At 38.5% G+C, this 16,847-nt stretch overlaps 2 protein-coding genes across 2 annotated transcripts; one reads left to right on the forward strand and one right to left on the reverse strand.

Annotated features, from left to right (window-relative positions):
* Positions 1-1,109: 1,109 nt before the first annotated feature.
* On the forward strand, positions 1,110-3,494 carry LOC148912074 (uncharacterized; the record flags this gene model as incomplete). The annotated part of the gene is made up of 1 exon (XM_089027938.1): positions 1,110-3,494. A coding segment is annotated over exon 1 (2,370 nt), but the record flags the coding sequence as incomplete, so codon positions are not given.
* A 9,425-nt stretch (positions 3,495-12,919) lies between these two features.
* Positions 12,920-16,844, reverse strand: LOC116299177 (ATP-binding cassette sub-family C member 4-like). The gene is made up of 4 exons (XM_031707809.2): positions 16,583-16,844; positions 14,827-15,397; positions 14,584-14,720; positions 12,920-14,247 (listed from the first exon to the last, which is right to left on the reverse strand). The coding sequence occupies exons 1-4, from the start codon at positions 16,824-16,826 to the stop codon at positions 13,331-13,333; spliced, it is 1,869 nt and encodes a 622-aa protein (XP_031563669.1). The 5' UTR covers positions 16,827-16,844; the 3' UTR covers positions 12,920-13,330.
* Between the last annotated feature and the right edge of the window lie 3 nt (positions 16,845-16,847).

The raw sequence follows: 16,847 nt of genomic DNA on the forward strand, positions 1-16,847 counted from the left end.
TTAGGGTAGGGATGTGCCGCTGAGCCCTCTGAACCCTGAGTAAAGTAAAATCACTGAAATTCATACCCTGTTCCCGTATTGCGAAAATTAAGATACCCTGTCCCAGATAGTCTCCCCCACAGCCGCTTTCAGTGTCGTCTTTCAAAGCGTTGCGTGACGACACTGAAAGCGGCTGTGGGGGAGACTATGTCCCAGTGCGAGCGCGATTTTATATACCCTGTTCCAGAGTAGAATCGCTGAAAACCATACCCTGTTTGGCGTCACGTACCCGTATAGCAAATATAGGGGATAGTATTATATCATTATGGCAAGTTTTATTTTTCTGTATATATCATGTTTACATGATTGACCAGCGGACTAAGTCTAAGCTGGTTACATTCATCATTTTTTACAATCCTTTCTTCAGCTTATGCATATTCATAGAACTTCTTGACTATTTAACGTTCCGGCTTAAAATCCATTTCTGGCATCGTTCTATAAGAAAGTTCACTTCCCTGTCTGTATTTGTAATTGTTATTATTATTATTATTATTATTATTATTATTATTATTATTATTATTATTATTATTACTGTTGGCTTTGAATCAAACCTTAAGAATAATGCTGATCGTAAGAAGAAAAAATATAAAAAACTTATTAGTGATTTAAATAGTGATTATAGCCATGTTAAGTTTGTTAATCTTTCAATAAGTTCCCTCGGAGTATTTTTTTAATGATTGTGCAACATTTATTGAAATGTGAGAAAATGTAGGTTTTGACAAAAACCAACGTAAATATGTAATAAGGAAAATTATGAACATTATGAACGCTATTCGAACAACCTATTATATATTTTGCTGTAGAAACAAAATCTGGGATAACCCTGACTTGATGAAGTTTTAACTTTGGCGTTACAACTAAATGTGAAAAACAAAGTATGATTAATGTTTTTTTAGTATCTTTCATGTACTTAAATGTAAAAGATTCAAGTAGCTAATCGTAAATTGCCTATATATAGCGAAATTTACGATGGAATTTGGAAAACATAATAAAGTTTACATTATTATTATTATTATTATTAATATTATTATTATTATCATTATTTAAATTGGGGTCGAAATAGTAATGGAACAACAATAACAGTTATGACATCAACCATCACTAATGCATACGATGAAATCACAAAATGGCGGGAAAATACCTTCCTTGTTCCATACGGTAAAGTAGGAAAAGATTTCATCGATCAACTAACAATGCATATAAATGACTGGAACAATGGGTCAGATAAGCAACATATAGCTCTAAAGGCAGGCTTTGTTCTTCTAGCGGTAGGGCTACAAAAACCAAGTCAGAAATCTAAAGCAAAAGAGCACAAAGAATGTTTAATGAAGCGGTTGGCTTTGTGGAAGGAGGAAGAAATAGACAAGCTTGTACGAGAAGGACAAATGATCCAACGTCGCCTTATAAAGTTTCAGAAAGCTGATACACCAAACAAAGCAAAAATCTTTGCAAAACTCATCATGGAAGGTCAAATAAACTCGGCTTTGCGTTACCTTAGCGAGGATGATTGTAAGGGTGTGTTACCATTAACAGATGATGTTATGATGCAACTTCAAGAAAAACATCCAAAACCACAAGAAGCAAAGTTAGGATCACTACTATTCGGACCAATTGAAGATGTCCCAGACTCTATATACCAACAAATCAATGGAGAAATGATCAGAGAAGCTGCTTTGAGAACCAAGGGATCAGGCGGCCCCTCGGGCGTGGATGCCCTTGGCTTTAAGAGAATTCTTGCCTGTAAGTCATTCAAAAAATCAAGCACAAACCTGTGTGATGCCCTAGCTACCTTGACTAGGAGATTATGTACAGAGTGTAGTGACCCTCATACTATTGAGCCATTACTAGCAAGTCGGCTGATCCCATTAGACAAAGGTGGGGGTGCAGTTCGACCGATTGGTGTCGGAGAAGTGATCAGAAGAATAATCGGGAAGTGCGTGATGAAGGTGTTAAAACAGGATGTCATCGATGCCAGTGGTTCACTCCAGGTCTGCGCAGGTCATAAATGCGGAAGTGAAGCAGCGATTCACGCAATGCATAATATATTCGAAGCTGATGATACAGATGCTATATTGCTCATTGACGCTTCGAACGCGTTCAATGCCTTGAATAGAGCTGCTGCTCTGCACAATATCAGAGTACTCTGTCCCACCATAGCAACCTACGCAATAAACACATACAGAGAACCAGCGCGACTTTTCATCACGGGAGGAAGAGAATTGAAATCAGCAGAAGGTACCACGCAAGGTGACCCTCTGGCCATGGGCCTCTACGCAATCAGCCTTCAGCCGTTGCTCATGCATCTAAATATCTCTAGCTCTGCGCAGCAATGTTGGTTTGCTGATGATGCGAGTGGAGCTGGGTCTCTAGAGGAATTAAAAAAGTGGTGGGATGCATTGAATGAGGCTGGACCAGACTTAGGATACTATCCTAATGCAAAGAAATGCTGGCTGATCATTAAACCAGAGAAAGAAGAAACCGCCAGAGATGTCTTTGATGGAACATCAATCAACGTCACCACGCAAGGACACCAACATCTAGGGGCTGTGCTTGGTTCAAGAACATATCTTGAAGAATACGTGAATGGAAAAGTGGAAGACTGGATAAGTCAAATAACAAGGTTAGCAGAGTTTGCTAAATCACAACCCCAAGCCTGCTACGTAGGGTTCACCTTTGGTCTAAGACATCGATGGACATACTACCTCAGAACACTACCAGATATTGAAGATCTACTAGAACCACTAGAGCGTGCTGTAGCGGATGTGTTAATACCATCAATTACAGAACACAATTGCACACCGATCGAGCGAGATATCCTGGCATTGCCAGTGCGGATGGGGGGACTTGGATTTACAAACCCAAGTCAGGTCGCAGCCTCAGAGCACACTACGTCAATCAAGACAACTGCTCCACTTGCTGAACAAATAATATCTCAAACGCATAAACCACCAAATGACACTACAATAAGAAAATTGCAGCAAAATGCACGTAAGGAGAAAGATGAAAATCTACGTGAGTTGGTAGAGAATTTGAAGAATTCCTTACCCCAAAGGACAAAGAGAGCTGTTGAGCTTTCTACAGAAAAGGGCGCATCTAATTGGCTGACGGTAATCCCCATCAAGGACATGGACTTCGATTTGAACAAAAGAGAATTCAGAGATGCTATCAAACTTAGATACGACTGGGAAATCACTGACAGCCCATCGGTATGTGTGTGCGGGGATTTGTTTAATGTGGACCATGCTATGATCTGTAGACGTGGCGGATTTGTTATTCAGCGCCACAACGAGCTGCGCGATCTTGAAGCAGAACTGTTGAGCATGGTCTGCAATGACGTTGAAATAGAACCAGTACTTCAAGAAGTTACAGGAGAAATCCTGACCAGAGGTTCTAATAAAGCTTCTGATGCTCGCCTTGACGTTCATGCACGTGGCTTTTGGGAAAGGCAGAGAAGAAAAAAAAAAAAATCATTATTATTATTATTATTATTATTATTATTATTATTATTATTATTATTCCTTTATTTCACAGCAAAATAAGAATATTACAACACTTTTGCTGGTATACATTAACCTTCAGCTCGAGATTCTACACGGCTCCTGAGAGCTGAAGTACTCTTCTTAAGATGTGTGCCGTGCCTAAAAGTACAGATTTCTGTAGGTCTAACAAGCTTATGCTATCAAGTTCTAGTCTCTGAACATGATCCTTAAATTGTTTTGATATTGTTCCGAGAGATCCAATGACTATCGGAACTACCATGGTCTTCATCCTCCACAATCTTTCTATTTCTATTCTTAGGTCTTAGTACTTGTCAATCTTTTCCATTTCCTTTTCATCAATTCTATGCTCCATAGGCACTTAGATGTCAATCAGTTTCGCCTTCTTCTTGCTCATATCTACGACTATGATTTCCGGTCTTCTTGCTTCAATCTTCTTATCCGTGTAAACATTAAAATCCCATAGGATCTTGACCTTTTTGTTTTCCACTACTTTCTCTGGTTCGTGATCCCACCAATTATCTGCAGTGCACTGTATTTGGTGTTTCCTACATAGGTGCCAATGTATTGTTCTTGCCACTTTGTCATGTCTGTCTTTGTACTCTCTCCCTGCCAGTAATTTGCATCCAGCTACAAGGTGTTCCACAGTTTCCGTCTTATCATTACATAACCGGCACAGCGATGAATCACTACTGCTGTACTTGCTTCTCAAGTAGTTGGTAGGTAGTGCTTGGTCCTGTGCAGCAGTGAGTAGTCCTTCCGTCTCTATTTTAATGTCTTCTTTCTTTAGCCAGAGCCAAGTGCTGTCCTTATCCATCTTGTCCTCGCACGTCTTGATGTAGTTTCCGTGTAAAGGCTTGCCTGTGTATCTCTCAAGTCTTTCGTTCTGCCTGCGCTGTTGGTATTCTTTCTTTCTTTCTTTCTTTCTTTCTTTCTTTCTTCTTCTTCTTCACCTTCTTCTTCTTCTTCTTCTTCTTCTTCTTCTTCTTCTTCTTCTTCTTCTTCTTCTTCTTCTTCTTCTTAACTTTGATTGATCACCGGGGTTGTTCGTTACCGTTCAGAGTGTATTTTTAGGTATTAGGCTGCGTTCATAATGTATGGCAGAGGGGGGGTGGGGAGGCAGGTGAAAATTTCAAATGTCCAGAATAATTCTTAACACCCCCCTTAAAGTCATGCAAAAAAATTCGATCCCCCCCCCCCCCCCCCCCATAAGCAAGGCTTGTAGCTTCTTCCAAAAATTGTCCATCCCCCCATTGTTCTGATAAAAATTTGCCCACCCTCCTTTTCCCTACCAAATTTTCCCGATCCCCCTCAATTTCACCTGCCCTCCCCCCCTCTGCCATACATTGCGAACGCAGCCTTAGAGGCATTCATCGGTAGTATCCAAATTCATACCTTTTTTCCCCTAAAAGTTTTGTTTCGCATACTTTTTATTTTTAAAAACTACGTCAATATAAAAAGAAAAGCGAGAAAGTAACAAGAAATTTTGGGAGAGAAGAGCGGACTTGGAAAAAAAATCCACTAAACGGCCTCAAATCGTGCTGAAACTTTTTAAATGGAGCATTTTGATTTAGCAGAATTCGAAATTCAGCGACTTGCTTCTCCTAGGAAATTCTCGAGCGATTCTTAGTTCTTAAAGGAGGCTTAGTGATGTCTAAGATATGACAACTTATGCTAAAACTTGGATTCATATTATTGGAATTCAAAAACGTTTTCCCCCAGAATGGCTTTCACTGCACATAATACACTGTACACTATATCACTGTCTTTAGAAACCTTTAACAACTTATTTTCACTTCATCTTTAGATTCTTAGAGCCGCCCAGGTATCCCAGTTTACCCGGCCCCAGGGTCTAGTCCTCGGTTGTTTGCAGATGATACCAACCTACGACATCTGGTGAAACCATGAAGTAGGTCGAGTCGGCCATTTTCCCCCCTGGGACTTGTAAAAATCTTGCGAGAAATAGCGAGGAATTCTAAGAACTCGTAAATTTTAAAATGGGCAATAGATTATTTTGGTTAACTATCCATGGTTTGATTCAGTTATTCAAAGCAGTATTTTCTGTAAACAATAAAAGTACTGAGCCGAGCATGATCTGGTTAGTTAATTAAACAACTGAAGCGTACACCCCTGGGTTCCTTTGATGGTTTCCTTTTTCCAATATTTAAATTTATTATTCTTTTTCCCTGTCCGAATCCGTCCGTAACGGACACAGTTTACGTAATTCAATAGAAAAAATAAATGAATGAATGAATGAAAAGATCCCAAGTTATACAATAGAACGAAGCTTAAAGTGCCTATGACCCCTAACTCAATGTTTTCAGCATTGATTCGGCATGAAGTTAAAAGTTAAATAGTAAAATATTTTTATATGATTTGAGTGATGCATCTTGGAGATATACAGGTTTATACTTCCAGTATCAATTAGCGTGATGTCATTGTAGGCATTATTAAATATACAAAAATTTACTGGGGTAGTAAGATATCCTGTATAAAACATAATTATCTTACTCAGGGTTTATAGAAAGGTTATTTCAAATTTGTTTCCTCATAGTAATCAGTGTTTTGATTTTAAAATGATGACAAATAAACCCAAATGCGTACTATGACATCACACTCCATGATGCATCACCCAAATGCGTTATTGAAGTTATTACATTTTGCGTCAAAAGTTATTACATTTTGCGTTGTTATTACATTTTGTGCGAGTTATTACATTTTGTGGCGTAACATTCACTCATCACTCACAGCACCTAAGTATTGCACCAATCAACCGGCAACCAACCAACCTCGTCAACAATACTCTGAAAGCAAGGACCTCTTAAAGCAAGGTACAAAGCCTACTCAGTCAAACTGCTTCCCATGCTGTACAAAGACCAGAATCGTAAGGAATCTAAGCAATGCTTTAGTGTAATAAATGAAAAATGTAAAGTGTTAAGAACATTTTTAGCTTTTAAAAAAATCATATTCGCATGTTTTAGGTATAGGGTAAGGTACGACACGAATGGCCATTGTTCAATCTGAATGTTGTATAAATGGGCTTTTGACAGCATTTATTAAAGGTAAAGAAGAGCCTTTCTGGAAAATGAAGAAGAATTCGTACTCGTATAAATAGACCATTTTATTATATCCATGCATATCATATACAAAATTAAAGCCAAGCATGTAGATATTAGATTTGAAAGTTTTGCAACTGATCATGAGTATGGTTTAAACTGGACCAATAAAAAAAGGTTATGAGAACAAATATGACTAACTATTCGTTTCTAATAGAAAGTGAAATGCTGCGAGTTGTAATCATTAAAATCAACCGTGAAATAGATATTACCATAATATGACATATAGCGAGATATAGCGTTAATTACTGGTGTACCTGTGATATCGCAGTCGTAAAATGCCTTTGTTTTTTTGTTTTTCTCCGCGACAAAATGACAAAGTTGCGCAATAGTACTCAGGGGTCTTCAGGAACTTACCCAAGAAACCTTTGCGGGCATCTGCTATGGGGTTCACATCCATAGTGCAATCAATTATCATTTACCAGATGTCAATCAATGTCACTATGTTGTCAAGTGATTATGAAAAGACGGAGCTAGCGGATCACGTGGCAGAGGTTTGTGTCTACGCATGCTCTATTTGTTGACTGCTGTAAGACAGCCGAACTAGAAATATTAATTTATCAATTTCGTAAACAAGAATTTCAAGCCGAGAAGATAGCGATGGTTTCGAAGCGATTATTTCTAAGAATTTTACATGAACGTCATGAGCAATAGCTTGTTTTGGTTTACTCTTCACGATAAATTCACAACACAAATAAAATTTCAGATAAATTCTCCTTAAAATTTTCCTTAAGAGCGGATGTCCGTAAAAACCAGACAAATTCGAAATTTCGTGGCAACAGTCAAAAAATCGATTTTGTTCATACTTTGAAGTTAGATACCTTATCATGTGATATTAATCCCTGTGCACTTAGTTTTGCAAAATTCTTTTTTGTTCGGGAGAAATTTAAATTTTTATGCAGATAGGCAAATATGCTAATTTGACGACTCTGAAATTGAGATAAATCACCGATCTCGTGTACGAAATACAAACAATACTTGACCTTTCTAGCCTAATTAACTTCAAATATGGTATCTCTATATGCCCCACAATGATTTTCAGACATGTAGCTGTAACGAAGAATTTCTGGAAGAATCATTTGCAAGACACAGTCTTCGTGAGCTTAAAAGTACCCTCAAAACAAGTGAGAATCTTACCATGGCCGATACAACGGAAAAGCGAAATTTTCACTGTATGTGATGTCAAGATGATATGTTCAAGACTGTGAAAATTTTTTTTTAGGTAAATGTGTCTTTAAGCTTCTACGATCGATTAAATAAGCCTAAATACGTTGTTTCAGATAGGATCGTTTTTGCATAAATTAGCAAGTAAATGACTGCCAAAATTAAAATGATATTTTCCAAATCTTTTATAAGTCGTTTGAGACCTCAATACTTAGCAAATTTGAGTGATTTTTCTAAAGAAAGAGCAGCATTTACTCTCTACCGCTTCACAAATCATGAATTTTAGGTGTAGTGACGGCCATCTACACAAAACCACGAAAGCGTTGCGTGACCACCGGCGGCGGGAAAATAAATACTGTGTGTGCATGTGAGTTTTTTTTAATGTATCCACATAAATTATTAACTAGATTTGTGCGTCTTCCTCTTTATGTTTTATTATCTAAAAGTGTAACGTTCGTGTTAGCAGCTCCAGGCCATTCAAATCTATGCAAGGCTCTGATGACGTATTCCAGAGTTAATAGAGGGGACTCCCCCCTTAATTAACTCTGCGTATTCCCATGAAATATGGAGGGTCGTGAAGGGGGTTCCTAATCCCATTTCCAAGCTCAACATTTACCCAAATCCCAGTTCAAATCCCTATATTGTTAGCCCGAGTATGTTTTGCCCAAATCTTAATCCTACTCCCATTTTTGTTTGTTTTTTGTTTATGAATCGCAGTGCATGATATCCTATTTTCTCAGCCCCAAAAAAGAATAATACCAGCACTCATTTTACCTGTAACGACATTAAAAAAATGACATCGCTTATCACCACCGCAAGTACAACAGTGGCGCAGCTCAACGGGGTCGAACTGAAAGCATTTTTGGCCTTCCTCAAAGTCCTTGAGGAAAGCCAGGAATTCTGATGGTGTCCGTTTTTTAAGTCCTGATTGGTCCCTCACATCTAAACAAGTGGAATAAGGTTTTTTCACGATTGCCAAAGAAAAAGGTCGTCCCCGCTAAAATAGATACACAAGAAGACGACAAGCTTCCAGAAAAGGCTCTGGACAAAATGAACAAGGAAGTACAGAATGCCCTATTAATACAGCACCCCATATTCTTTGATGTTTATGATCTGTGTGAGCTTGCTGTGTAGAACACGATGAAACAATTTCGAAACCCATGTTACGAGATGTGAGCAACGCGTGGACACCAGCTAAAAGGATAAGAAAAGAAAAGAATCCTACATTGGCGCCACTTGTCCGCACACATCTTTTCACAAGAAAAACAACCACTTCAACTAAAGCCGCCTCATAAGAAAAAAAATATTTATACCGACGTTATTAATTTTTGCTTCCTAAATTAATACAATATATATGACGCTAGTCAATATTGTTTGGGATTCATGTGGTAACTTACCGAAATCGCTCGCGTAACTCAAGAGCGGATCCAACATGGGAAGGGTCCAGGGCTGCGGACCCCCCTTTACAACTCGCTATTTCCCCTTTTTTAACATAAGATATATGACTGATAATTTTCTATTGAAAGTCAAGACTCTTATGTAGGTTTATAACTTGAAAGCCAAATCCCGTTGTTAAGTTTGCGATCTGAAAGGTTACAACAAATATAGCGGTATGTATGACCTCAAAAATAAAGTCACTGATTGAATGTACTTTTTGGACCCCCCTCAAAAACATCCTGGATCCGACTTTGAAACTAGACAAATGTTACCTCAGGGGTCACACACAATGGCGAGGGCGTATAACGTGAGCCGATCTATTATTTTTGATGCGTTCCTGAGAAGAGCAAAGTTTGCATTCCTATATTACACAAATTTGTTATGCAAAGAAGAGGGGGGGAGGGGGGGGAGGTATTGTTCTGAAAGAAAGCATAGTTTAAGGGGCTTCGAAATTTAAGTTTAGTTCTCAAGTACTGTGGCTGGGCCGGTAAAAATATAAGGTTTCTGAGGAGAACTCTTCATCCCCAATGGTCATGGCCGCCAGTGGTCACGCAACGCTTTCGCGGTTTTGTGTAGATGGCCATCACTACACCTAGAATTCATGATTTGTGAAGCGGTAGAGAGTAAATGCTGCTCTTTCTTTAGAAAAATCACTCAAATTTGCTAAGTATTGAGGTCTCAAACGACTTATAAAAGATTTGGAAAATATCATTTTAATTTTGGCAGTCATTTACTTGCTAATTTATGCAAAAACGATCCTATCTGAAACAACGTATTTAGGCTTATTTGATCGATCGTAGAAGCTTAAAAACACATTTACCTAAAAAAAAATTTTCACAGTCTTGAACATATCATCTTGACATCACATACAGTGAAAATTTCGCTTTTCCGTTGTATCGGCCATGGTAAAATTCTCACTTGTTTTGAGGGTACTTTTAAGCTCACGAAGACTGTGTCTTGCAAATGATTCTTCCAGAAATTCTTCGTTACAGCTACATGTCTGAAAATCATTGTGGGGCATATAGAGATACCATATTTGAAGTTAATTAGGCTAGAAAGGTCAAGTATTGTTTGTATTTCGTACACGAGATCGGTGATTTATCTCAATTTCAGAGTCGTCAAATTAGCATATTTGCCTATCTGCATAAAAATTCAAATTTCTCCCGAACAAAAAAGAATTTTGCAAAACTAAGTGCACAGGGATTAATATCACATGATAAGGTATCTAACTTCAAAGTATGAACAAAATCGATTTTTTGACTGTTGCCACCTAATGTCTGGTTTTTACGGACAGCCGCTCTTAAGTTCTAGAGAAGCTTATACTATAGTGATGTCAAAGAAAATATCCCCTCCGTCAGCGCAAAAAGTTTTTGAAGCAAAGCTATATTAACACACTACATGAAATTAATTAGATGTACGCTATAGATGTGCGCTTGACACAAAGACACATGAATTTCAATTCAAAATTTTTCATAGCATTCTATTTACAAAACAGTTGCTTTTTAAAATAGGAAAAAGTAATTCTCCATTGTGTTCCTTCTGCCAGATTCGAAAAGAGACTTTTTTTACCATTGTCCCGAGGTCCAATTATTTTGGTCCTCTGTTCGTTTATTGTCAGACCTATTATATCTTTGTCACTACGTATATGTATTGCTAGGGTTTCGAAACTTGGTAGCATTGGTGAGAGTTGTGTTGTCAATCATCAGACCACGTGACGTGGCGTGACGTCACATATCACGTGACTAACGAACCAAACATTTTCGCCGATTTCCGGCGAATAATCATTACAATGAATGCTATGATAACGAAACTTGGTACAATGGGTGAGACTTGTGTTGTTATTAATTCACTGAGAGCAAATGAACATCTTGATTCGCATCGGTGGAATTTACTGGTGAGCAAACAAACTTTCTACAACATGTTTCGAGAGATCGTAATAAAACTACATTTCGCAACACACACGTTTTCATTTCATTCAGTTCTTTACAAGTAGCTAAAAAGAATCACCAATTTAATATAAAAACAAAAATTTTGCATTCCAGTACAGACACGTGACCATTAACTGCAAAGGGCCTATTGCATACGATATTGGCAACAAAGATTCCCTGATAAATTTTAGAAAAAATCAAGAGGTTTGCTTGGTTACTATATAATCGCTGAGTGGTCTATAAATTATGCTGTGAAGCTATATAAATTCGACATAAATCCTTCCTAGTGTGGATAGGCAAGAAGCCACTCTTCTTTTCCTGCTGGATTTAAGTGCGGCATTCGATACCATTGATTACAGCATCATGGCCGACTTATTAGAGAGTGAGTTTGGTGTAACTGGAACGAGATGGGAGGAAACAGCGGGAGGTCATCGAACAGCAACAGTCCCGGGACTTTGATCTTTTTAGTGGAGTTTCTCAAGGAAGCTGTCTGGGACCTATACTACTTATAAAGTAGGCATCTCACCTGTTCCACGTCGCGAAGAAACATCTACTAACTCAGTGTCCAAGGATATGCAGATGATACGCAACTGACTTATCGTCTTGCTCGTGATCGGACGGCTCACCATCAGCTTATGCTAAATGACAGTAAGACGGAGTCATTCTGTTTACGGGATTCCGTCGGCTGGCCAAGGTTAACATCGATAATAAAATGGGTTTCTGTCAGAGGAATCTTCTAAGACCCTTATAAACGCGTTTATGACCTCACACTTGGACTTCTGCAAATCGTTATTGAACTGAGTTTCGCAGTACCAGATGGATCGCCTTTAGAGATTGCTGAACTTCAGTAACGCTGCTAAGCACGTAACCTGGTTTGTAGTCCTCGATTCGTGCAAATCTTCAATGAACCTTCACTGGCTCCCTTTTGATTTTCGGGGCCGGGGCTATAGACCTCCTCGGCTCGACGTAAATAATTTCCCACTTGAGACCACGTGTCATTCCCTTGAGAATAAGACTCTTCGTTTGAGTTGTATCCATATTCTCGTGTCTTCTCATGTGCAAGCGATCGCAACCGTTTAACAAAGAAATGATACTCAAGGGAATAACACGTTTTCTGAAAGGGGAAAACATTACGCCCGAGCCGAGGAGGTCTATTCCAGGTCACGATGCTGGTCTTCATGGCTCAGGCTAAGGAGAATGGCTTCACCCTACTTGCTTGAGCTATTGTAAGTGAAGACGCCGTGTACTTTGCTATGCGCTGCGCAGGGACAAACAGCGGCTTCTCAAGATTCCTCCTCCCCAGATGTAAGACCTTCGGGGACCGCGCGTTTGCTGTTGCAGCGCCAGGATTTGGAACAGTCTGCCCCTAGCAATCAGGGAATGTAACAATATAAACTGATTTAAACTTAGTTTAAAGTCGACTTCTTTTTATTTAAAGCAGGTTTTGGACGCTAGGCAATATTCTCACTACAGTATCGTTGATAAATCTATGCCTTTCCATTTTCCATTCAAAATTTTAGTATTAATATTTATTTTTAAAATATTGATTTTATTAAGTACATTATTTTAAATTCCTTTTGATATTATTATAATTATGTGAAAAATTACATTCTTGGTGTAAAGCGCTCAAATTTGAATATGTTTATACATGTGCGATAAGCGATACAAGTGTAAATGATCTATTTATTTATTTATTCATTTATTTAGTAGAAATAAACTAAAAATATATACTCAAGAACATTGGCAAAACCAATCCAATTAAAAAATGCTTACGTCATTAGTGTCAACGTTAAAGTACCCCTCACTATTATGATTCTACACCACCGTCCTTAATAACAAAAGGATCATATGGGTAAAGTTTTCTTGTTCAATTCAGGAGAAATTTGACTGCAAATTCCTATCGTTCTACGGGCTCACTGAGCGCAACGAGCGCAGTCTTGTATGAAAAACTCATTTGCTCAAATTTTCAAAAAATTGTTGAAAATTGCACTTGGAACCATATGATTTCCTATACTACCAGTCTGCCAGAGACCATTTCAAAAATAAGGCCCACGACTAGCGTTAACAAAATAACAACTCAAGCAGGCAAAGAAACCTCTTGATTTCCCTCTCTACACAAAATGCAGGCTGGTACAAAAAGTAAGTTTATCTATTTGGTCAATGTTCCCTGATTCTTCAAAAGTTCGTGAAAAATGCTGTCCCTTTTCTCGGCAAGCACCACCGGATTATCGTACTCCATCACATGACCTCGGTCCATAACTATTACTTTATCGTAGTCTATAACTGTGTTGATTCGATGTGCTATGGTTAGTACCGTTTGGTTCTTGAACTGGTTTCGTATAACATGTTGAATTAACTGGTCAGTTTTGTAGTCTACGTTGGCTGTTGCTTCATCCATGATCATTATTTGACGTTTCTCTAGTAAAGCTCTTGCAAGACAAAGAAGTTGTCGCTCACCTGCGCTAAAACCAGTTCCAAACTCTCCTATGTAGTAATCTAGTTGATCAGGAATGTTGTACACCATTTCACTCACCTGGACCTGCTCAAGTGCTGTCCAGATTTGTTGATCTGTAAAACTATTAAATGGATCCAAAGTTCTTCTAAGACGTCCAGAAAAAAGAAAAGAGTCTTGGGATATGACAGCTACTGATGTCCGTGCAGTCTGGATATTAATGGTACCCAGGTCTATACCATCAATAAAAACCCGTCCTTGAGGCTCTGGCATACGTAAAATGGCAGCTATCAAGGATGACTTGCCTGCTCCTGTACGTCCTACGATACCTATTTTTTCTCTCGGTTGGATTAGTAAGTTGATATCTTCCAACACTTTTATCCCATTTTGTACATACTGTAGAGACACGTCCTGTAGTTTAAGCATACCCTGTTCAGGCCAGGTTTTTGTCTTAATATCTTGTCTGTTGTAACCTGGTTCTGATGGAAGAGAACAATACGTCATGACTCTCTCGACTGACGTCATGTTGTTTTCTAAGTCGCATGCCATGCGTAGTGCGTACTCAACTGATCCAAGAAGAGATGCTGCTAGGGTTAACAGCATACCTACCAAAGCTGTACGGAAAAAAGAAATAAACAGATATATCAGATATTCTGAAAAAACAAAATTTTGTAGACTTACTGATGGCTTTGCAACACAAAGTTGATATTCACAGGACTCTGTTGCGGCGGAACATTATTTGTAGGCAACGATTTCATTCCACAACAATTTTTGATAGCATGGTAACTATATAATGCTCTTAAATTTGGGAGTATGCAAAATAGATTATTGTTACGACATTTTTAATGTATATTATGTATATTGGTATATAGGTAGTAATTGCATTAAAACGTTGCTGGTTTATCATGGACGTCCATCCCCTTCTATACCAATGACATTTTGCATTCTACCTTTGTCCTCAATGGCAAACAAACCAATGAAGGCCACGCCTATGACAATACATGCGACCAGGATATCAAAACGAAGTGCAAACCATTGTTTCGAGGCGACAACCAGATAGAAAGCCTTGGTGTGCTGGTTTTGAAGTCTGAAAGTACGAATGTTTATTACATGTTAATAAATGTTAACAAAAATAAATTTCTTCATCATTACCAAGAGTAGGTTGCTAATATTAGATAGAATAAAATATATACCTGATCAATTCATTGACAAACCATTCTTCCCTATGCGACGTACGAATGACTTCTAGCCCTCTTATTGTTTCAGTGATGTGCGAATACACGGGACTGTAGCGAATTGCTACCATTCGGGTCAGCTCACGAGATGTTTTGAGGTAATAGCAAGAGAAATAATAAGAAAGTATTACAAGTGGTATTACTACTAGCAGAAACCACAAGTTGACGACTGTTGTCATCACAACCACTCCCAGGCACTTGACGATAATCGGCAAAGCCGTACCATATCGTCTAGGAAGCTCATCATCAATGATGCCAATGTCTCTTGAAAAGCGATTCATTATTCGTCCCGTTGGATTGGTATCAAAGAACAGCACTGGAGACTTGATCACTGCTTCCATCATGTTTGCGTGAAGGTTTCTAGATGACTTGATTACGAGGTAGTAGGAAAGGAAACTTCGTAGGGTAACCAAACCAAACGATACGCACACCAGACCAAAATATTCCAAAACGGTTCTCGAGTTCCTCTGTGCGCTGTAGGACATGTTAGCCAGGAATGCTTGAAAAATGCTTGTAGCAAAAATGAATGCTTTGAGGGGGAAAAGTGAGAAAGCAAAAGTATGAAAATGAAAAATATCAAAGTAATAAAGGATCTAGTACGAAAATTGTTCAAAATTTAGTTCAGCTGAAAAATATGCTTTCTATTCCACTTCAAGAAATCTAACCAACGTTCTGAAGAGGGTGATGGCTGCAGCCACTCTTTGCCCCTTCCTGGATCCGCCCCTGAAGGGTCTTACAATTACTAGTTGAAGTTTGGTCTTGATATTCCGACTGGAAGAATTATCTTTACAAAAGTTTATAGGGTCTGTGAGGTCATCTACTCAAAACCAAAACATCGCTCCTTACATTTCTTCATTAATAACTTAAGGATTTCTTTTATTTCTATAGATGCCCAAAGGTCGCCTGAGGGACTTAACCGCACATTACTTGTGATAACAATCAATTGTTTCGTCTCTTTTCCTCAATACTGAGCATAAAACTAGCGGATATTTTGATCAAAAAAATAAAAATTAAAAGACAAAGAAATGTATAGAGCGATGTTTGGTGTTATAGTAGACAAACTCTGTAAAAAATTTTAATAACCTATAATACTTCCCATCGGAATATCAACAACAAACTTTAATCAGTTATTATTAGACCCTTAAGGATTATTCCAGTAAAGTTTTAACCGAATTAAAATTCGAACAATTTTCGTACTAGACCACCTTCAAAAGAATGGAGAGTTAACATTTTACTTTTTCCCACAAAGATAGTTACGACTCAGTATCGCTTTTGGGAGTGTTGATTGCGTCACATACACAACTGCATTGTCAGTTTTTTCTCGTGGTGGGGAGGGCGCGGTTTTAAAGATTAGTCCAATGGTTTGCTGGGTATTTGGCCGGGTCATTTGTTGGCTTGCTTGTTGCCAGTAGTTGTATGGTTATGTTCATTTTTGACAAACAAGGAGCATCCCCTATAGAGGCTTTGCATCATCACGTGATGGCAGCCATTACAGGAGGCAGGAACAATTGAATCTGGTCTAATCCGATTTACATTAGAAAGAATTCAGTTTCCCAAGGGAGAAAGACTTTATTGTTGTGCCTACTGTCATGGCTGCCATCACGTGGTGGTGCAAAGCCTCTATACTTTCCCCTATTATATACAAACAGTTCTACCCTCGGAATGATGCACAAGTCTTGTAAAAAGAAATAATGTCACTCAAAGTTCTTAGTACCTTGTACGAGTAGGTAGAAGAAGGCAAAGCTTAATATAGACACACTGTTGGATCCAGTTCTAAAGAAAGACCAGTACAGGCGCCATGTCACGTGACCAATATCTTTCTCTTCCTCCTCTTCCACCAGGTCGCATGATTCTTTCTCATCTGGTTCTTCGTGTTTCGAGGTTCGAATGAACGCTGCTCTATCAGCAGCAGAATTGTTACTTGCAGCAACTTCAATTACATGTTCCTGTTGTGTCATTCCTCTTGCTTTTAGTTCCTC

The sequence above is a fragment of the Actinia tenebrosa genome, unplaced genomic scaffold (genome assembly GCF_029948245.1).
Source record: "Actinia tenebrosa isolate PJP-AT-01 unplaced genomic scaffold, QUT_ActTen_1.0 PGA_scaffold12__29_contigs__length_12842862, whole genome shotgun sequence".
NCBI lineage: Eukaryota > Metazoa > Cnidaria > Anthozoa > Actiniaria > Actiniidae > Actinia > Actinia tenebrosa.